The sequence below is a fragment of the Lepisosteus oculatus genome, chromosome 29 (assembly GCF_040954835.1).
Source record: "Lepisosteus oculatus isolate fLepOcu1 chromosome 29, fLepOcu1.hap2, whole genome shotgun sequence".
Lineage (NCBI taxonomy): Eukaryota > Metazoa > Chordata > Actinopteri > Semionotiformes > Lepisosteidae > Lepisosteus > Lepisosteus oculatus.
Window position 1 is genome coordinate 8,352,338 of NC_090724.1, and position 21,757 is coordinate 8,374,094.

General features: G+C 51.8%; 1 protein-coding gene and 1 non-coding gene across 8 annotated transcripts; both read right to left on the reverse strand.

Annotated features, from left to right (window-relative positions):
* Positions 1-1,763: 1,763 nt before the first annotated feature.
* Positions 1,764-16,300, reverse strand: keap1a (kelch-like ECH-associated protein 1a). 7 transcript variants are annotated; one of them, XM_006640056.3, is made up of 8 exons: positions 15,532-16,062; positions 10,199-10,477; positions 9,758-10,051; positions 8,215-8,571; positions 5,245-5,921; positions 3,670-3,875; positions 3,025-3,201; positions 1,764-2,755 (listed from the first exon to the last, which is right to left on the reverse strand). In XM_006640056.3, exons 3-8 carry the CDS (start codon positions 9,965-9,967, stop codon positions 2,574-2,576), a joined length of 1,809 nt encoding a protein of 602 aa, XP_006640119.2. In that variant the 5' UTR covers positions 9,968-10,051; positions 10,199-10,477; positions 15,532-16,062; the 3' UTR covers positions 1,764-2,573. The 7 variants fall into 7 exon arrangements, with proteins under 7 accessions (XP_006640119.2, XP_069042027.1, XP_015221256.2 ...); XM_069185926.1 differs by lacking the exon at positions 15,532-16,062 and adding exons at positions 11,318-11,407; positions 11,725-12,094 and having other exon boundaries at positions 9,758-10,477; XM_015365770.2 differs by lacking the exon at positions 15,532-16,062 and adding an exon at positions 16,081-16,300 and having other exon boundaries at positions 9,758-10,477.
* On the reverse strand, positions 7,898-8,008 carry trnal-caa (transfer RNA leucine (anticodon CAA)). The gene is made up of 2 exons: positions 7,971-8,008; positions 7,898-7,943 (listed from the first exon to the last, which is right to left on the reverse strand). It is a non-coding gene; the product is annotated as a tRNA-Leu (tRNA).
* Positions 16,301-21,757: the final 5,457 nt, after the last annotated feature.

Consider the following 21,757-nt stretch of genomic DNA (forward strand, 5'->3'; position numbering starts at 1 on the left):
TGTTAGAGAGACAACATGTAATTTGACATAAATAGCGACTTCAGAAGGAAACACGTCTTGAGCTTTTCACGATACAGGAGGCACGCAGAGGACCATTGATAAATGCACGAGCTCCACCTAGTGGCCTTAGTAAAATTGCGTTTCTGGCCTAAATGTACATTATGAAAAACGCCATTGTTCTCGCATGCACGCCGCCTAAGTGTACATATGTATACCTCTGTAAATTATTCAAATCATTTTAAATGAGGGTGCTTAAAAAAAGTCCCCGGTAGGCATGGAAATACAAAGTTCCACCTATTTACTATTCGGATGATTTGTGTCTGAAATCTGCTCCATTGTAATGAGCCGGTGGCTGTGTAACACTGCTAATGCAGTGTTTCTCATCATTCTGCACTCGTTTACGTAAGGAAAACGGACAATGACAAACAATTAGACTTAATCAAAACAAGAACATACGAAGGAACACTACAGAAAAACGCTTAATTAGACGCATAGTAGCATATTGGATCTACTGTAGGATCAGTAGCAGCACTGAGCCGAAAGTTTCACGCTCAGCTCAAGACCTCTGGTGCCCCCTGCTGGGAGAGTTAACACTGGCAGCGGGCGCCGAACAGTACTAATGATACCGCTGCCCTCATGTTCAGCGTTAGAGCAAGCAGGCAGCCCCTCTCACAATCTTGCTTACTTCGCGATCTTCTTAGAAACAGAGGGCAGATTAAATTCAAAGTAAACGGTAAAAAAAAACCTTTCCACTAACAGTTAAAATTAGCATCTGACCCAGTAAAATGATCAAGTCCCACAGGAATGTCAAACCTCTTTAACAGGACTGTCTTGTCAAATTCTGCTCGTGCAGCCCATCACCACACACACAGAAACCCGGCTTCACTTGGACTACTGCCCAGGGCCACTGGATGTCCGAGAGTCTCTGTTGGTCTGGTCAGGTGTCCAGTCAAGTATAATAATTCCTCACACTTCTATAGCGCTTTTCTGGACACTCCACTCAAAGCTCTGTACAGGTAACAGGGATCCCCTCCACACCCACCTGGATGATGCTCTAGTCCACTCCCCACACACCAGCTCTCAGTGGGGAGGAGAGCAGAGTGATGAAGCCAGTTCAGAGAGGGGGGTTATGAGGAGGCCATGATGGGTAAGGGCCAGGGGGAAATTTGGCCAGGACACTGGGGTAACTCCCCTACTCTTTTCGAGAAACAACCTTAGAATATTTAATAACCACAGAGAGTCAGGACCTCAGTTTTGTCTCATCCGAAGGACGGCACCTGTTTACAGTATAGTGTCCCCTATGCTGGGGCATTAAGACCCACACAGGACTGCAGGGTGAGCGCCCCCTACTGGCCCCACTTACACCTCTTCCAGCAGCAGCCTCAGCTTTCCCAGGAGTCTCCCTCCAGGTACTGACCAGGCTCACACCTGCTGGGCTTCTATGTAGTTGTGTGTTACAGGGTGATATGGCTGCTGGCCAGTGGTATCGCCGTTCATGGCCCTTATACCAGAAACTGTTTTCAACCAGCACTACAATACTGCATTCTGAAAGGGGGTGTTATATTCTAGCATTTCTTGCCTAGGATATTGTCTCTCGGGACATATAAATTTGTATTCTTTAGATACTAAAAGTTTAAGGAGCTCTTAACTTCTGTACAGAGCTGAACAGGCTCTACAGCCGGAAAGTTTATCTTTTAATCCAACTTCCCCGCGTGGAAATAATCTGTTCCAAGTCTCCCCCCCACCAAAAACTAACACACACATTTACTGTAATTTGCACCTTTAATTTAGCAATGACATAAAATATAGTCTGTGAATAACACAGATGAGTTCCATTACTGTACAGAAACAAATAAATTACACAAAACGTATACCCTGAAGATGCTGAGGTGCGTTGAGAAAATCTTCATTCAGGAATTGGACATGGACACTAACCAGCGTGTCACCCGGTCAGCTCAAGTGTCTCTGTCCTACAGTCCTTAGCAGCGACAGCTTCGGCAACCAGGCAGGCCCGCGCCTCTGAGCGCCTGCAGGGGGCGCACCAGCTGCTCCAGATGTTTGCCTTTGCCTGCGGAGAGGGGCGGTGTGGTCCGAGGCCGACAGGAGGAGAGAGAGAGCGGTCAGCGCAGGCTGGCCACACTGCTGCAGTCCAGCTCTGGGCAGCGAGCAGGAGAGCCCCTGTACATCTGAAGTGTAAGCTAGTCCTGCACGCTGCCCAGGGGACTGAACACTGTTTCAGACGCAACGTGTGTTGCAGGGTACCAAGCAAGGTAAAACCCAGCTTTGCAGGGGGGAGGGGAGAGTCAACTCAATTACTGTACAAGGCTCTGGGGTTCAGGCCAGAGCTCCTGGGGTGCAAGTGCAGAAAAGGGAATAAAGACTGAGCAGAAGGAGTGTGACCCAGCTTTTTAAATGCAGGCATTCATGAGCTTGGTAAAGAACGGTGATCTTCCCTTTTCAGACAGCTTCTTGTGTCTTTCATTAACTCCCCATGCCTGCAAGCCAGGTATCGGCCTCCCCACGTGCCAGATCCCTAAACCGGCATCGCCCTGGGTGAAGTTTATCCCTCGTGGTCACCCGTTCTCTTCCTCCCCCTCCTCCTCCTCCTCCTCCAGGTTGCCAGGGCAGGGCTCCATGGTGACGGCCACGCCCATCCCGCTGCGCCCCAGGGGCATGTCGGCCACGGCGGCCCACTCGTTCGTCTCCGGGCTGTAGCACTCCACGCTCGACAGGAAGCCCGACTGATTGAAGCCGCCTGGAATGGGACAGGGACGCTTACAAAACAGCCCAGGATCGCGAGACCCAGCACAAAGCCAGTCTGCCGAACATAGCTTAAACACGTTTAAGGACGGGCCACATCCTGAACAAACGCAACAGGCGAAGATTACTGGAACTGCAGAAACAGACTTGCATCACTGGGGGAAAAAAAAAAACTTCAATTAACTTCAGGAAGAAGACATGCGCTTTAATGCACTTCACGGCCATCTTCCCCCAGAATTCCTCCAAACGATCGGCTCTGCTCACCCAGCGCGTAGATCTTGCCCTGGTAGACGGCGACTCCATGGGCGCTCCTGCAGTTCCTCATGGGGGCCACGGGCTCCCAGCAGTCCAGGGCCACATTGTAACGCTCCACGCTGCTGAGCTGTGCCGAGCCATCGTACCCTCCCACCGCGTAGATGTAGCCGCCCAGACACACCACACCTGGGACAGGGGTGCACAGTGGAACGATAAAGCCATGCAACCCAGCACGCTCCCTTAATCTGAACTCTCCTCGAGGAGCTTAAGACGATCCAAGGTCTAATTGGCAAATCACTGGGTGATTTGTTCCAACGGAGCTCTTGATTTTAAAGGAATCCCTCATTTGAAACAGCTGGGAGGTCCTGTGCCAGAAGACACGATAACACTGCAATAAGGCTTCAGGAAGAAAGATGAAATGTTTTCCCGTCAGGATTGAGGCTGGTCGTTTCAAACTGCCTCAATCATCCAGGTGGGGCTGCACATTGGTGGTGGTGGAGGGGATCCCCATTACCTGTGAAGAGCTCTGAGTGGAGTGTCCAGAAAAGCGCTATATAAGTGTAAGCAATTATTATTATTATAATGTTTTTTTGAAGGCATTAGGCACCAGTTGAATGGGAAGTGCAGTTCAGCTCGTGTGCCAGCTCAGCTCACCTGCGCCACTGCGCACAGAAGCCATCGGGGCAGCGCTGTGCCAGGAGTTGGTCTCGGGGTGATAGCGCTCCACCGTGTTCCAGCGGTTCTCGCCATCGAAGCCCCCGACCACGTACAGCTGCCCCCCGCAGGCGGCCACGCCCGCGCCGAGCCGCGGGACCGTCATCGGGGACACCAGCGTCCACTGGTTCAGCTCGGGGTCGTACCTGTGAGAGGAGGGGCGAAGGGTTACATCAGCATGCGCCAGGCAGCCACGCGCCCCGAGTTACAGATTGGACAAATGTGGAGTTGAGCACAAAATCGTGAACTTTAGGAGTTGCCATTTGGTCACAAACCCCTTGGCCCTTCCTGCTCACTAGTCACTCTAATGACTAATGCAATGTGATGAATGAGCGCATTAGTACAGGTTGTGCAGCAGACATTTCATGCAGATGTGCATGCAGATCATGTTGGAAGAGTTAACAAGTAGCATTTGTCGGCAAAACCATCTCGAAGTTGAGAGCAATATTCCTATTGGATTAAAAGAGGTGGATTCACGAGCCTGCTGGTTTACAGTGTAATAGGGCTGCTTCACCTCACTGGGCGTTTTGTTGCTACGTTCTGAACCGCAGAATATAGTGCTGCGCAGACAAAATTTCCAGGTATATTTTGTGACGTAAACTATGCCATGGTAATTAGGAAAGTTCGTTTTAGAAGTGGCAGATCCTTTAACTACACCTAGACAGCCACCATCACAACAAGAGATTTTGGAACTCCGTCTGAAGTAGTACCACTGACTGTAAACTAGTGCTGTATCACTGGCACCCAGTTTCCAGCCAGTTTCTACTAAATAGACTTACATTCCTGGGAGACCAGAATGAATCGGGCACTGTTTTCCAGCACACGTTTGCCAGGAAATGACTTGCACATTGCATCTCTGAGTCATCCCAGCTGACGACCAGACCCTGACGTTACCTCCGACAAGAGCCAGCAGACCTAACTGGTCGATGCATAGCTCTCCGTAGCATAAAGACAGTTTCCCTAAAGGCACCGACTTCCAGCTTCCTCGGGCTCAGAAGTTACAACACAGCACTCTGGGCAAAAACTAATAAAGTATGATGCTTACAGAACCCTCCTGCATGTGCAGAGCTAAGATTAATGGATGCTTTGTTAAAACTGTATATGATGCACTAGTAAGACCTTATTTACAATGTTGGGTGTAAATCTGGTCTCAATGCCACACAGAAAAAGATACTTCTGCTCTGGAATCAGTTCAGGGAAGAGCAACCAAACACATCTCTGGGGTCAAAGGAAGGCAGGCAGGTGAAAGAAATGAACCACATGGATCACGAAACACTCAAAGGTCAGTGCCATGTGGGGTTCAAGGGACGTGTATTTAAAAGGAGAGAACCAGAGAGTCGTCTTTACACAAAGGGGTGCGGGAGTCTGGAACAAGCTGGCTTCTCCTAGGAAACAGCGGGACGAGATCCGACCAGGACCGGCTGGCTCCCGAGAAGGCGACCAAACTTTGGAGAGCCGGATGTTTCCCCGTCTCCGATTACTAGAGCTGGAGGACTACCCACTCCCCGCACTCACCTCTCCACGCTGCGGTGGTGGGCCGAGCCGTGGGACCCCCCCACGGCGTAGATGCTGCCGTCGACCACGCCCACCCCCACGCGGTTGCGCGGCACGTTGAGCGCGGCCCGCCGCGTCCACTGGTTGGTCATGGGGTTGTAGCAGTGCAGCGCGGCCGAGTCCGTGTTCTCCTGCACGGAGTTGTTCCGGCCGCCCACCGTGTAGAGCAGGCCGAACAGCACGCAGGCGCCCAGCCCGCTCCGCGGCTCCGCCAGGTCGGCCAGCCGGATCCAGCGGCGCGCGCCGGGCCCGTAGGCCTCCAGCACCGCCAGCGAGTGCCGCAGGTAGCCCCCGGCGACGTAGATGAGCTGGTTGCCGCGGTGGCGGGCGGGCGGGAGGGGCTTGCGCAGGGCCATCTCCTGGAAGATCCGGGACAGGTAGTCCCGGCAGGAGTTGGCCTTGCTGAGGATGGGGCAGCCCTGCAGCTGGGCCTGGAGGAACTTGGGGGGCAGGGCGTAGATGTGGACGGCGTTCAGGAGGGCGTGGAAGTACTGGGCGCGGCCCTCCACGTCCCAGCGCACCCACTCGATGCAGGCCTTGTACACCTCCGACTCGCACAGCACCTTCAGGCTGTCCTGGCTGATGAGGTCCAGCAGCTGGCAGTGGGACAGGTTGAAGAACTCCCCCTCCTTCGTCACCTGCAGCAAGGGAGGAGGGTGAGACACGAACCAGAGGCAGCCCACTCCCACTTAGCGCCTTTCTCACATTTATGCAGGTCTCTTCTGGACACTCCACTCAAAAGCGCTTCACAGGTCATGGGGATCCCCTCCACCACCACCAGTGTGCAGCCCCACCTGGATGATGCAACAGCAGCCAGTTCAGAGATGGGGATTATTAGGAGGCCATGACTGGTAAAGTCCAGGGGGGAAATTTGGCCAGGACACTGGGGTAACACTCCTACTCTTTTCGAGAAACACCCTGGGATTTTTTACGAAAAAGAGAGTCAGGACCTCGGTTTTACATCTCATCCAAAGGACGGCGCCTGTTTACAGTACAGTGTCCCCGTCACTATACTGGGGCATTACGACCCACTGACAGACTGCAGGGTGAGCGCCCCCTACTGGTCCCACTTACACCTCTTCCAGCAGCAGCCTTCGTTTTTCCCAGGAGTCTCCCCTCCAGGTACTGGCCAGGCTCACACCTGCTGGGCTGCCAGCTGGGAGCTGCAAGGTGATAGAGCTGAGTCAAGCCAGCTGGGTTCCTGAAGGACCCTGGGATAGCTGGCTGTCCATTCCAGTCACCCACGACTCGTCTCCTAATGCAGCGTCACCTATTTCCAGCCTTGTATACGCCCGTGCTTGACTTGCGCAGGGAAGGTAAAAGCTGCAGAGCGAGAGGCCAGCATGGGCTGGAAACGGAGCCCTGCGGGCCGACAGACAGCGGGATAACATCATGGGAAAGAAAAGGCGGTCAGGGAATCCAGAGAGGCCTAATGTGAACACAAGGAGCCACAACCCACTGCCTGCCTACAGGCACTGTCAGCAAGGCAGTGAGAGCAGGATCGTGTCAGACGAGGGTCTCCTACTCAACCACACACACGTGCCGAGCGAGACTCCGAACCCAACAATCCCAGCAGGAGACCCATCTGTCTTTATTACAGCAGCTGGGTCACAGACTTCCTATTTTGTGGGCGAACCAGCGCCAGCTCTCCAGGAAAAGCTGCAGAAGCCAGCAAGCGGCTTTTCTTTCCCATGATGTTATCCCGCTGTCTGTCGGCCCGCAGGGCTCCGTTTCCAGCCCATGCTGGCCTCTCGCTCTGCAGCTTTTACCTTCCCTGCGCAAGTTCCCTTTCTCAATCTTTCTCCCTTCCCGACCGCCCGTTTCTCCTGCCCTGGCAGTTCCACTGTTTCTTTGAGGTACCCCGCCGACAGGAAACCCCTTCTGTCCTCGTCCGCGCTGGCGGTTCCTGGGGGGGGGGCACCTCGGCAGGGCCCTGCCAGTGAGCCCCCCCCGGGAGCAGGACAGCTGCGACAGCACCCGCAGGAGCCCAGGGGGGGGGGGCCGAAACGGGAAGGAAAAAAACCGGGAGAGCCCAGCCGCCACACGGACAGCCGCCCCCACCAGCAGGAGGCGCTGGTCGTCTCGGTCGGAGGCGTTATTCTAACTGTGTTCTCTTCTTTCTCCAGGTGCTGCCAATTAATTCATTAAGTAGATGAGGTGGGAGCATTTAAAAGACTGCAAGGAGGCCCTGAGAGATCGGATATGGGGTGAATGATTTCTGGTAATTTCTTGCATTAGGAATTCGTCTTTTCGCAGACCCCAGCTTGCTCTCCATGAGACACGCAGACAGGGAGAGAAGCTGGGGGTCAGAGCGCAGGGTCAGCCATTGTACAGCGCCCCTGGAGCAGCTGGGGTTAAGGGCCTTGCTCATGGGCCCAACGGAGTAGGATTCCTCTGCCGGCCGCGGGATTTGAACCGGCAACCTTCCAGCCACAGGCGCAGATCCTGAGCCACAGAGCCAGTTCCGCCCTAAAAAACTCAACTGCATGGGGAGAATTCCGGGTTCAGCACCAGCGGAACCTGAAAACCTAATAGCTGACGTGATCTGAACACGCAACTTCCTGATCTGGAGTCAGACTCGCTACCGTTGCGCTACGAGGTCACAGACAGTAGCTGTCAGGAGTGGGATTTGAACCCACGCCTCCATTCAGAGACCAGAACACCCAAGCATTGGAAAGACAGGAGTCCTTGAGTCTGGCGCCTTAGACCACTCGGCCATCCTGACAGTTAGTCAGTAAGTTTGCCTGGGTTTCTCCCCACCCCCTTCGATTGGAATACGAACGTTGACTTCTGGTTCCCTGTATTTTGGGATAAGAAAATGAATTTGCTTTTTTCCAGGGGCATCCGATCTCTCGGCTATCCGCGCACGTGGCGGCCCTTTGGTCAACCCCTCGGCGCACCGCGGGGGCGGGAACGCGCCGGCAGCCCCACCTCGCTGAAGTGCGTGTTGATGTACTCCCGCCCCTTGAGGTGCAGCTCCCGGCAGCCGATGTCCTCGGCGAAGCTGGTGATGCCGATGACGTTGGCGGGCTCCAGGTGCTGGGCCAGGAAGCTGCAGCAGGCCTTGGCCACGTCCTCCATCTGGTAGCGCATGGCGCCCATCAGCACGTGCAGCACGCAGGCCTCGCCCACCGTCACGCGGGCCGTGTAGGCGAAGTCGATGAGCCGCTCGATGACGCGGGGGGACACGTCGCGGATCGTCAGCTCCGAGGCCTGGCACTCCCGGAAGCTGCTGGTGAACATGGCCTTGAAGTAGGGGCTGCAGGAGGCCAGGACGACCTTGTGAACCTGCGGCGGGAAGGGAGGAGGTCACGTCCGGACCAAGCCCGCCGGAGCTCTTGTCTGGCCTTGCAGCCGGGGACCGTCCCAGGTCACGAGCTATAAACACAGTCGAATCGCAACTGACCTGCGGCGTCTGGGACCTCGAGTAGCAGGTCACGCCAAATCTGACCCTAGAACCCTTACCAACCCCCCTACTAGCCTCTTACACCAATTCGATATTAAAGAGGTATAAAAACAGAAAATAAGACTACTGTGTAAGACTAACTAGCTCTCATGACATGCTTGACGAAGCTTCCAGAGAGCAAAGCATTTTTCATGAAGTTGCAAGACGACAGTGTTCAGAACACAGCTGTGGAGCTGCAGTGTGAAGCCCATCTTCTACCCAAGATGGAAGCCAGCCTCTCTCGACCTCTTCCCTAGTGGTGTTGGCGGGGACGGGGGTGGGGGGGGGAGACCTGCAGGCTCACTGGGGTTTATTAACCATGAAATGCCCCAGGCGCGTGTGCCGATCAAGGAGGGGGGGAGGCAGACAGTTTAGCAGCAGCTCGTGGACCATAAGGGAAACGTTACTTCTTGATATGCAGGGAAAAAATTAAATTAGCAATGAAGGTTCTATTCCTACAATCGGAATAATTAAATATTAACTATAGCATACATGTTTGATTTGCTGTAGTGTTTACATGGGAGAATTAATCGATGATGTGCTGTTCAGTAATTAGATCAAAAGTGATCAGCTGGGTGCTTCGGCACATGATTGCAATAAGTGGTTAGTGACAATACTCAGAAAGATGAGCACGATGTTAATCCCCTGAGGATGTGGTGTGTGTGAACACAGATGGAGAAAGTAAAAGCCCCAGGGACACGCAGCACAATTACTCTGTGCCAATAAGCCATGGATGGAACTAACCATCTATCAGACTTTCTGGAACTTAATTTTAGTATGGGATCCATCTGTCTGCTAGCCTGGCACAATGCATTATAAGTCGCAGGAGTTTGGCCATTGTCAGGTCGAGTCAACAAGAGCTACTGTAGATATTTCTAAGCGGTGTTACCTAGTCGTCAACAGAATTTGCAAACAAACGCAGAACACTGTGTGCACTGCATCTCGGCTTCGTCAGCGCAGCTCGCCCACGAGCCCACAGCTCACACGGTCTGAGCAACGGATTCGTCTTCCCCACAGGGCGGGGCTCACCTTGAAGTCCTCCTGCGTGTCTTTGTAGGTCACGTGGAGGACCAGGTCGCAGAGGAGCCCGTGCCTCCGGAACTCATCCATGATCTTCAGGGCCTTGGAGGGGTGGTTCTCGATGGTGTAGTCCAGGTAGCCATGGCCCTTCATGGACGGGACAGCGATGGCAGAGAAATCCTCACCTCTGGTGGTCTTCCTCTTCCGTTGGCACATCATCCTCCCCCCGCGGGCCCTCTGGCCTCGCGCACTCTTGCGCCGGGAGAAGGGGGCAGGGAGGGGGTGGTGGGTATCTAAGGCTGCCTATACTCGGCCGCGGATCATGAAGAAAAATAGATACAGAAGCTGATCAACGGGAGTCAATTGGCCACCAATTCTTTCTTGGCTTAGAGGGGTAACATGGTGGCTTTCTTCCAAAAATCCCAGAGGCATGGCAGGCATCCAACCTACCCAGAACCCTTCAGCCCTAGCATGCCTCCTTGCAGTGAGCGGCCCCTGCCTCGATCTGCAGCCACTGCTGGGTCTTGATCAGAAGCCCCTCTGGCTCAACGCCTTGTTAAAGAGAGGGAGAAAACGACTGGAATTTTGACACCGTTACGCTGTTCTCTGAAGGTCCCTCCAGCGAAACAACACCCCCGTCTTGGCGATTTTTCTGGGGATGCTGGGAAAAGTCCGCCCCGGGGAGTTCCAGCAGCGCCGTGCAGGAACCCGTACCAGCAGCAGGCCAACCTGAAACCAAGAGGAACCGAGAAGGAAATAAAATGCCAGGATTCAGAACCGGGCTCTTCATGTACAGCACTGCCACAGCATCACGGGCTGGAGGATCAGGACACTGCAAGAGCTTCAGGGTCCTTCAGCTCAGAACACACACTGCGCCAGTTTAGCACCCCTCTTTTAGGGAGCAGAAAAGGCAAATGAGATTCAGTACAGGACACTCATGGGCTCCATTGGACAGAAGGAAGGACCTCCCTTTGGGAAACGCTATGGGGTACAAGATAGATAATTTGGCACTGGCAAGCAGATTGAAGGTTTGAATCCGTCACAAACAGAAATAAGAGCTAGACAGACTTCTCTTTAACAGAAAGATAAAAAAAACCCAACAGAACAAGGTCTATGCCAACAGCAAGATGCGCCGAGTCAGAGCCCCACAGTGAGTCAGTCTCGACTCCAGCAACTCCCAGCCCCCAGAACCTCCGACGCTCCTCTGCATGAGTCAGGCGCCTGAGCCTCATGCCAGCAGTGTCTTGCAGGAAGACTGTTCATCTGGGACCGAGAACAGGCAGACCTTCTGTGCACGAGAAGTGGCAAGTTGAAATAGATCCCCTCCCTAGAATCTTTCAAAACAAAGACTAGGAGACCCACTGATCAATCTGAACTCCTCAGTCCTCTCTTTAAACTAGTGGCTGCCAGCCCTGATCCTAGAGGAACAGTCTCTTCTGGTTTTTGCTTCCTGCTTATAAGAGGTCAATGTCAGATCCCATTCAGCATCACCCCCGTATTGATTTCCATCATTCAGGTGCACCGCCTGAAATGTAACCAACTGGATCCCGGCAGAAAGGGAGAATGCACCTTTATGGGCGTGTCCAACACATTGCCCCTCCCACGCGGGGGCGTGTCCAACACAGCGCCCCTCCCACGCGGGGTGTGGTTGTTCGTCAACTGATCAACAAGCAAGAGTGAGTTGAGAGAGTCAAATGACAGCAAGCAAGCCGAGGACAGGCCGTGCGTGGAAGCTGGTAGAGACGCTGCCCTTAAAGTAAGGTCACAATGACACTAAGACAAAAAAGATCAGAAGTCTAAAATCAAGCAAGTAGATCTACAAACAGACAGCGTTTAACCAGGAACAAGACTAGGAACAACTATTAGTGTACGGTGATTAATCAGCTACATTCTTCCCTGTCCCTTATATTATACTGATGTTTAACCTTTTTGCCAATTAAAATTACACACGTCAACTGGAAGCCGGGAATACATACAAACCCAACTATCAACGTTTTTTCAGCAGCGTTCCCCGTCTAGCCAGGACAGCCTGGATACAAGATCCGGAGCTTCATGTTCAAGGCAGCCCCCTCCCACGATGGCAGGCTTATCGTGTCGCCCTGCTTTTATACCACCCCACTGGAGTCCCACCTCCTGTACCCCATAACTGTGCCTGTATACACCCCTGTCAGCTCGGCTGCACGCTAAACATTAACCAGACCTGGCGTATAACATAACCTGGAACAAATAAGGGAAAAGGCACTTGTAATCCAGTCAGATGATCTGTCAACTGCTCGCCTCACTGAACTTCTGACCTCGCTCTTGCATCACGGGTTGTTAATGCGCCACAGGAGGGATGACTGCAGCAGACCACCCGTGCCCCTCTGGTTTTTCCGAGAATCCAAAGGTCCCACGCCAGGGTGCAGGGGCAGCCGCCACTCCAACTGGCACAGTCAGCACATGCCCAGGGTAGCAGAGGTGAAGTGGGTGCCCCGTCCCTCCCCCACCCGTACGGCCCTGTGGAGTCTGCCCACTTGCTTTTGCACCTCGGACTGTTCATCCACCACCCCTGTCCCCCCTCCCAGGCCTCCGGCCCCAAGAGAGGCTCACCCAGCGCCGCGCTGATCCCGATCCATCCAGGAGAAATCCCCGCACCAGGGAATCTCCGATCACTACATCACATCGGGAGCTAACGGGGGGACTACACACCCGGCAGAACTCAAAGTCATTCTGCGACATGATTTGCAGCAGGCAACATCCTGCTCGGAGATCCACCGCCTCTGCCAATCTGGCAGAGAGCTTTCCATTAAATATTTTTAAAACGTCTTCCAAACATGGAATTCGTGGCATTAAACCATGGGTTTGCTGCTACTAGCGGTCCAGAGTGACTCAATACCACAGTCTGCAATGCAAAGGCTTTTCAGCAGGTTTCAAAATCAGTTTCCCTCATGCACCAGTCTGTGACCCCCTCCCGTCTGAGCTTGCCAGCTGGTGTCGGCGAGCTTCGAACCCGGGTTCACCCAAGCCAGTCACATCGGCATGAAACGGTGGCAGGTTCTTTCATTTTCTTGAAAGGATCACCTGGCAGCAACGTACAGATCATCCGACTCAGTCATTGCCTCTCAGGCCAGGTGATTCAGCATAAACGGTGCAGGTTTGGAACAAATAAAGGCGTTGCTTCTGCTTCTGGGTGCCAGAGGTATGACTGGATTTGCACCCAAGCTGTGATTCAGAGCACGCTCACCGCTGTGCAAGAGCTGAACACTCACGCACAGGGCACTCCACACCACACACACAGCGCACTCCACACCACACACACAGCAGGCACGGGGACGACCCGCCCTGGAAACTGCTGGGACTCCGGGCTGCACTTCATATGTTCGGTTAACTGTTCGCCAGCCCTGTAATTGCCTCTGCACCAGATCTAGACCTGTTAAACCTGCTGCAGAGCAAGTGACGCTCGCTGAAGCCCAATAATGAAGGAGGTACTCCACACGCAGCAGCTCCAGTGCAGATTTAATAAGAAAGAATTCCTCACACTTAATTAGCTCTTCTGGACACTCCACTCAGAGCGCTATACAGGTAATGGGGATCCCCTCCACCACCACCAGTGTGTACCCCCACCTGGGTGATGCTTCAGTCTGCTCCCCACACACCAGCTCTCAGTGGGGAGGAGAGCAGAGTGATGAAGCCAGTTCAGAGATGGGGGTTATTAGGGCACTGGGGTAACTCCCCTACTTTTTTTTTAGAAACACTCAATGACCACAGAGAGTCAGGACCTCGGTTTTACGTCTCATCCGAAGGACGGCCCCTTTTTACAGTACAGTGTCCCCGTCACTATACTGGGGCATTAGGACCCACACAGACTGCAGGGTGAGCGCCCCCTACTGGACCATCTTCTACGCTGTTGTGTGCTGGGGCAGCAACATCATGACAAGAGATGCAAATAGGCTCAATAAACTCATCGTGAATGCTGGCTCTGTGTTGGGGCTGAGCCTTGACCCCCTGGAGCTGGAGGCCGAGAGGAGAATGCTGACCAAGCTCACCGCCATCATCAACAACGTCTCTCATCCGCTTCATGGGACTGTTATTAGACAGCAGAGCACTTTTAGACACAGACTGCCCCAGCTGCGGTGTTCAAGGGAACGTTTCCACAGGTCTTTCCTCCCGGCGGCTGTCAGGGTGTATAACACTGCCCTAGGCTAGGACTGTTAGCCCTTCATCTGCTCGTCTATGGACAAGATGTTGCTCCATTATACTTTTTGAACAATCATTCTGTATAAGCCTATGCACATTTTGCACATATTCTATTGTTTTTTTACAGTGACTATGATCATCATATTTTGCACACACCTATTTATTTATTTTATATTTATTTTGTATACTTTTTCGTCTATTCTGATGTCTGTTTTTGCTGGTTTTGGGCTGGACTGCTATAACACATCAGTTTCCCTTCGGGATCAATAAAGTCTCATCTATCCATCTACCCTCTAAACACCTCTTCCAGCAACAGGAGTCTCCCATCCAGGTACTGGCCAGGGTCATACCTGCTGGGCTCCAGTGGGCTGCCAGTTGTGAGGACAGGGTGACACGGCTGCTGGTTTTGCAAATAAAATGCATAAAACAAAGACACTGGCAAGCACACACAGTAAGTCTGACGTACTGCGCCTTTGCAATCCTACGTTACAACAGCAGCTGGGGTTGAGCAGTGTCTTTTTCAGGACTGGCAGTCCTGCAGGGCTGATCGGACAGAGTGCTTCTGCAGGTCCTGCAGGCCAAGCAACCACAGGGGGCGTGACCTCGTCCCGTATTCAAATTTACCGCTGCCTCCAGCACAAGCAGTGGCTGAGAGCCCAGCTCAGCAAGGGAAAATAGCTACCGCCTACACGTCCACGCCACAACACAGAGCCCTCCGGGATCAGCAAAGCTCCGGTGACACACGGCTTCAGAGATTCTCCTCTGTCAGCAAAGACTCTGGACGAAGACGTTTCCGCCACAAAATGACTCACTTTGCCTTTTTTTTTCTCTAACCTTCAACTCAAACTGATCTTCCAAGTTTATTAAAACGACCTGGCTAATTATTACACTCCCCCCTCCACGCTGCTGTTAATTTTTTTTTCTGCTTGGGAGATTTGCACTTAGTCTGTTCTAAAGGGTTGTAGAATCAGCGTTTATTACAGAACACACAAAGGTTATTAGTCTAGACGTACCCGACGTACAGTGCCAATAAATATTACATACTGATAAGTGCTACATACAGTCTCTAAAGGTCACCCTACTGTGAGTCAATCTAGAGTTTAGTAGGAATTCAAGGCTGATAAGACAGACTCCTAACACAAGTTGTTCTCTTTGGATAAGTGACTAATATTTAATTAGATACGTGCTGCTTCTGGACAGTTAAAATGCAACCAGTACTGCGTGCAACGGCCTCAACGGTTTGAGGGGAAAACTCTTCTATTTGAGATTTGTCGTTAGATACTGACTGTTCAAAAACTGTACAGGTAGTAAAGATATTTCCAGCGTGTGTCTTTCACAACCGGCGCTCACCCAAACTTGCGTGCAATTTTAACCAGAACAAAAAAAGTTGTTCTAAACTGAAAGTACCCTGTGTTATGCCGTAAACGTTTTATCCGCATAGTATCTCTTTCCACGTAAATAAGGGTTAGACTTTAACAGCGCGTTTCCCCGGTGGAGGAAGACGACACTCAGCCGGCGTTAACAGGTGGCAATGCCCCGGTGAGATCTTCCCTTTCTTGAAGGTTTTGCGCGGAGCGCGTCAAGCCGCACGGCTGTTACAAACTCACCTCCAGATTCGGACTACAGTCTCGGGAAAGACGCTGCCTCAGCCGAAAACCACCCCGAAGAGAAGTCGTCAAGACTTCCAATGATATGAATAATAAAAAAGGAACAACAACAAAAAAAAAGCCCAGCTCAAAGACGCCCACGGTTTTGGCTGCAACTGCGGAGTCCCGAGTCAGAGTCTTCCACCTTCCAGAGCCGTGAAGCCGAGAGTCGCAGCCAGAGCCTTCGGTGGCCTCTCCCTCCTCCGTCCCCTCCTCTCGCTCGCACCGGCCGAGAACAGCCCCCGGCACGCAGCTCCGCGCCTGCCCTCGCCCTGCAACTCCAGCCTCAGCATGACTCGGCAACTTCGGGATCGCTTTCAGTTCCTCGTCGCGCTCGGGGTGGGGGGGTGGAGAGAGGGAGAGAGGTAGCGGGGGAGGCCTCGGGCAGTCGAGACAGAGTTAGTCACAACCGCAACACGTTTCCAGATAGCGAAAGCAAACAGGAGGCGGCCGGCCGCTGCGCCTAGTCACCCGGGCACAAACATACTTAAAAGCTGTGGAGGCACTCACAGTCGCGGGGGAGAGGGCACCCAGCCCCGGCTAATCTCACGCCCGGAGGAAAACACCGCGCACGCTGATCCAGATGAAACTACAAGTTACCGCACGCTGCGTGCTGAGAGGCAGGCCGCGCCGGGGCTCTCCTCGCGGGGGCGCGGGGTTCCAGCCGCAGACGGCGTGGGGAATCCCCGACAACTACGCGCGAGTGGGGAAAATCAAGCTCAAAGAGCAAGGAGGAGCGCCTTCATCCAGGGGCACCCTGGGGCTCAGCTCTCGGGAACACCGCGGGGGGGTCTCGTTGCCCACGTGATCACTGGATGACTTGATTGCTTAATGGCGGTAATTGGTGTAAATGGTGCATGGCCAGGTTTTTGGGATGGTTTCGGGCGGGCAGGTGTTCAGGAGGAAATGATGTCAGGAGACCTCTTCAGCTGCTGGAAGGTGGGGCTGTTGGCCTGGCCTGGACAAGATAATGGCTCAGCAGCAGCAGCAGTCTTGCTGCCTTGTACTGCCACCTTGCTGCTAGCAGCCTGTGGTGGACCAGTAGGGGGTGCTATTCCCTCTAGCCCAGAATCTCAAGCCCAATGCCCCAGTATGGTTACAAGGTGCCAGGGCATCTTGCTTTTGGAGGTGATTAGATGTGAAATCCTGGTCCTGACTCTGGAGGGGAGACTCCTGGGAAAAACTAAGGCTGCTGCTGGAAGAGGTGTTAGTGGGGCCAGCAGGGGGCGCTCACCCTGCAGTCCATGTGGGTCCTAATGCCCCGAGGTCCTGACTCTCTGTGGTCATTAAAAATCCCAGGGCGTTTCTCGAAAAGAGTTGGGGTGTTACCCCAGTGTCCTGGACAAATTTCCCCCTGGCCTTTACCCATCATCGCCTCCTAATAATCCCCATCTCTGAACTGGCTTCATCACTCTGCTCTCCTCCCCACTGAGAACTGGTGTGTGGGGAGCGGATTGGCACATCATCCAGGTGGGTGTGGAGGGGATCCCCATTCCCTGTACAGCGCTTTGAGTGGAGTGTCTAGAAAACACACTATATAAGTGTGAGGAACTACTGTCTCAGCCTCCTTGGGCCATTGAGAGAGTCCATTCTTTTGGCTAATTGGGGGTGCCCCAATATTTTGATCAGTTGACGACTACTCCCCAGAGGACAAGAAACAAACAAGTAAAAGTTGAACAGTTCAAGCAACAGCTGATGGTTCATTAGGAAAGCAAGTGCAGAGCCTGCCAAACAGAATTGTATCCCCTGACTAAGAGACAAATGACTGTGCATGCTTGGTTTCATAATTGTTCTTTGATAGCCCGGAGAAAAAAAGGTTTGTACTGCATTCTTCATGGGATAACTCGTTCCACCACATGTGCTGTCAGTTTCTGCATGCAAAGAATCATTCTTTGTTAGGTGTCACTATGCCAACAATCTCGGGCACCACAGATCAGATAAAGATTTCACTGTGCTGGCAGTAACTCAGCTTCAGTTCATTTTTCCATGCACTCCATGCATGAGAAGAGCCTGGCTCCTAATAATAATAATAATAATAATAATAATAATAACAACATCACTTTATTAACCCTTTACAATTTCTTGCATTAGGAATTTGTCTTTTTGCAGACCCCAGCTTCCTCTCTATGAGACAGACAGGGAGAGAAGCTTGGGGTCAGAGCGCAGGGTCAGCCATTTATACAGAGCCCCTGGAGCAGCTGGGGTTAAGGGCCTTGCTCAGGGGCCCAACGGAGTAGGATTCCTCTGCTGGCTGTGGGATTTGAACCAGCAACCTTCCAGCCACAGGCGCAGATCCTGAGCCACAGAGCTACCACAACACCCCATTAGTATATGTTAGTAAGGTCCAATTGCACAGCTATTCAGGTTAGCAAAGCGAGCAGTAAGTCTATCTGGAAGTGCTTTTGCACACTGCCTGTTGTCTCTGTCTTTCCTTTCTTATACAATTGTATTGTTGTTGTTTTTGTACTACTTATCGTCTGAGAGCTAGCTAAATAGCATTTCGTTATACCACATACCTGTATATGAGTATAATGACAATAAACTTGAACTTGAACTTGATAACCAAAGCCGATGGGGGCAAAAATAGTCACTGGCATATTTCTGCTCTGCTTGGGAAACAATTTTAGAAACAAAAAAGTGAAACAGCCTGCTCTCACTTGACACTGAACTTTTAAAAATAATCTACAGGTTATTTGCTATTTTTGCTGTATACTCATGCAGTTCGGATTTGACAAGTTCAATGTCAAGCGACAAGAACTTGAAAAGTTGAATATAAGGTAGGGAATGTCACCTTTTATCGCTGGGTATTTCTTTGCTTATATGTTGTACGGTTTTAGAATCAGAGTACTTTTTGTGTTCAGTTATGGAGGGCACTGTACCCACCAGGCTGGAAGGGCAGAACAGCTCCACTTGTATGCTGAATGCTGTGCTGTACACTGCACCAGGAACGGATGGAGATCCTGCAATTAAAGATGGGGGCAGGGGATGGCGAGGCCCTGAGGCTGATCGTCCTGGTGCCTGCCCTTTCTCGAGCGCCCCCCTGTTGGGGTCACCGCCTCGCTCTTGGGGATCTCTGGAAGCTGGTGTGATGCAGCGGTGAAACGGCTTGTGCCTCCTGCGTGCAGGGAGTGCGCAGGGCCTGCTCTGCACGGCCAGGTGCTGGCAGCTCCTGCCTCCATTGTGACGCATGGTCTCCCCTGTCACTGTGACTCAGCAGCGCAGCAGCTCAGCCCTGCAGAGCCTGGGAGACAGTGACCCCTGGGGTGACACAGTGCGCACCGTCTCAGCACTTCCTTAACAGCATGCTCCCACATGGCTGGTTTCGAAACACGCATCTGTGAGATTCAGAGCTTGTCCTAAACCGATACGATCACAGGGTCCATATATTACACTGCGATTGCTACCAGCCGCTGCCCTGCTCTCACAGGAACATTCCCAAACAAGAGTTTTGACAATCTCGGTAGCGGGACAGGAAAATAAGATCGAGATAAAGATTTAAAAGCGTCACCCCTTCTCTGCCCCTTCCTTTTGAAGAGAAGCCGATGCTTCTTATCTTTGGCACATACAAGAACACAACGCGCTTATCTTGCGCACCAGCTATTGAATGTCATCTGCCTGGGTGCATCACGTTCTTTAAGAAGGTATCAGAGTGCACCAGAGTGATGATAAACTGGATCACTCATCACCTGCTGCACACTCAGGCTTGAGGCTGATTCAGCTGTTTAGATAAGCAATTCAGGCGTAACCTAGTGATCTGCGCATTCCTGAACTTCTTTGCTAGATCGTTCCTTATGTATCGAGACAGGTCCAGAGGGCCAGAGAGCTGTCTGAAATTCCAGCTTCAGAACCCACACAGCCGGTATTATAGCAAGTGTTATCCAACTGCCAGACATTGACAACATGTTTATTGCACTGCTGTGAACATGCCTGTATGGTGTGATAGCAGCACATCCTCATCCATTGGGGATCTAAGCAGCCTACTGGATGACCAGTACGTTAAAAATTAACGTTCATACCAGGATACAATTAAAGGTTAGTTCCAGGTTGAAATTTTGAAAGCAGAAACAATATTTCAGCTGTTGAGTCTTAATCGGGTTAGCCTCATTGAGTGTAGTGATGTTCCGGTCATGTTCACACTAGCTGTGTTGAGTGTAGTGATGTTCCGGTCATGTTCACACTAGCTGTGTTGAATATGTGATGTTCCCAGTCATGCTCACACTACCTGTGTTGAATGTGTGATGTTCCCGGTCATGTTCACACTAGCTGTGTTGAGTGTAGTGATGTTCCGGTCATGTTCAACCTATCTGTGTTGAGTGTAGTGATGGTCTAGTCATGTTCACACTAGCTGTGTTGAGTGTAGTGATGTTCCGGTCATGTTCACACTAGCTGTGTTGAGTGTAGTGATGTTCCAGTCATGTTCAACCTATCTGTGTTGAGTGTAGTGATGGTCTAGTATAGTTGACACCAGCTGTGTTGAGTGTAGTGATGGTCTAGTAATGTTCACACTAGCTGTGTTGAGTGTAGTGATGGTGTAGTAATGTTCACACTGGCTGTGTTGAGTGTAGTGATGGTGTAGTAATGTTCACACTGGCTGTGTTGAGTGTAGTGATGGTCTAGTAATGTTCACACTGGCTGTGTTGAGTGTAGTGATGGTCTAGTAGTGTTCACACTAGCTGTGTTGAGTCTAATTCACATTGTCATCAGAAAAGAGCATATGGAAGATTACATGTGAGGAGAGCCTAACCAACAGTCTCATTTGGTTGTTCAGCAACTGATCCGAAGATCTCTTCTATCCATTCCCTGAAAGACGCCAGACATCAGTGACCGAGCAGCTTGCTCGTGACTCAGACCACTCTTTATGGAAATAAATGCTTTAGAAAGGACAATCTCATCCACTCGTCCACACAGGCCTTAGCCCTCCTGAGCAAAGTGGACCACAGAGCACCCAGTGTGATCCGAAGCTGAAACAGCAGCACCCTGCGCTTGCACAGTGAGAGGAGACTGCTCTGTCACTCCTGGGGCGGGCCGATCGAGCTGTCACTGTCTTTCCCAGGAAAACAAACAAACAGATGGCGAACACTGACACGCACCCTGTCAAACAAACCCCTCCTTCTGCTTCCTGGTATGAGGATAGCATTTTTGTGAGTGTGCGCTTCACTTCTGAATGCACCAGGAAGACAGGGGCCATTGTCTCATCTTCCATACTCAGAATTACAAGAATAACACAGAATCTCAGTTCTGCAGCGCTGTGGATGGAGGTGCTAGTGTAGATTACAGCACACGTCAACTCACAACCTGGATCAAAGCAGAGCGTTTTTCTTGATCGCTTGACAGATACCCTACAAAAATTGGTAGTTTTACACCAGGCCTTTCTAACATTTTGAATCCCATTTTGAATGCAGACTCTTTCATCCTGAAATCGAGCCTCTCAACATCTTCAGAACCAGCAGTGCAACATGAACCAGAGAACTCAAGTGAAAAAATACAGGTAAGTGCACTTAAAACGAACAGCAGGAGGCATTTCTTTACCCAGAGGGTCATGAACGACCTGCCCAGCCATGTTATTGAAGTCAATAACCCTGCCTTCTGTCACGAGTCAACTAGTTACTAACCACACGATGGGCTGTAGGGGCCAATGACCGAATCCTCTCGAGCATGAGGAATCAGACGGTTTGCGCTGCCCTCTAGCGGTACAGTGCTGTAACATTACATTCATTTTCCTGAGGAAAGCGAAAACGACAATTTGAATTCGCGTTAGCGACAGCTGACCAGCTTCGGGAATTTATACAGGCTCAGTCACAAATGGTTAAACTCATTCTTCTTGCACAAATAAACTCCCTGATTTGAGAAAATGACAAAGTACAATAAACACCAAGTCCACGCAATCGTTACGAGAAGAATGTCACACAAAGGCATTTAAAATAATAATTCCTTGCACCTATAAGCGCTTTTCTGGACACTCCACTCAGAGCGGTATACAGGGAATGGGGATCCCCCTCCACCCCCACCAGTGTGTACCCCCACCCGGATGATGCGCCAGTCCGCTCCCCCACACACCAGCTCTCAGTGGGGAGGAGAGCAGAGTGATGAAGCCAGTTCAGAGATGGGGATTATGAGGGTACTGGGGTAACACCCCTACTCTTTTTGACAAACGCCCTGGAATTTTTAATGACCACAGAGAGTCAGG

What these genes read in the sequence shown, in the direction of transcription:
- keap1a (XM_015365770.2), bottom strand. Translation starts at nt 9,967, where the DNA reads ATGATGTGCCAACGGAAGAGGAAGACCACCAGAGGTGAGGATTTCTCT. An exon ending in TTCTGTGCGCAGTGGCGCAG is followed by an intron (nt 3,202 to 3,669) that starts GTGAGCTGAGCT and finishes CCCCTGTCCCAG; the next exon opens with GTGTGGTGTGTCTGGGCGGC. An exon ending in GGGCAAGATCTACGCGCTGG is followed by an intron (nt 2,756 to 3,024) that starts GTGAGCAGAGCC and finishes GTCCCATTCCAG; the next exon opens with GCGGCTTCAATCAGTCGGGC.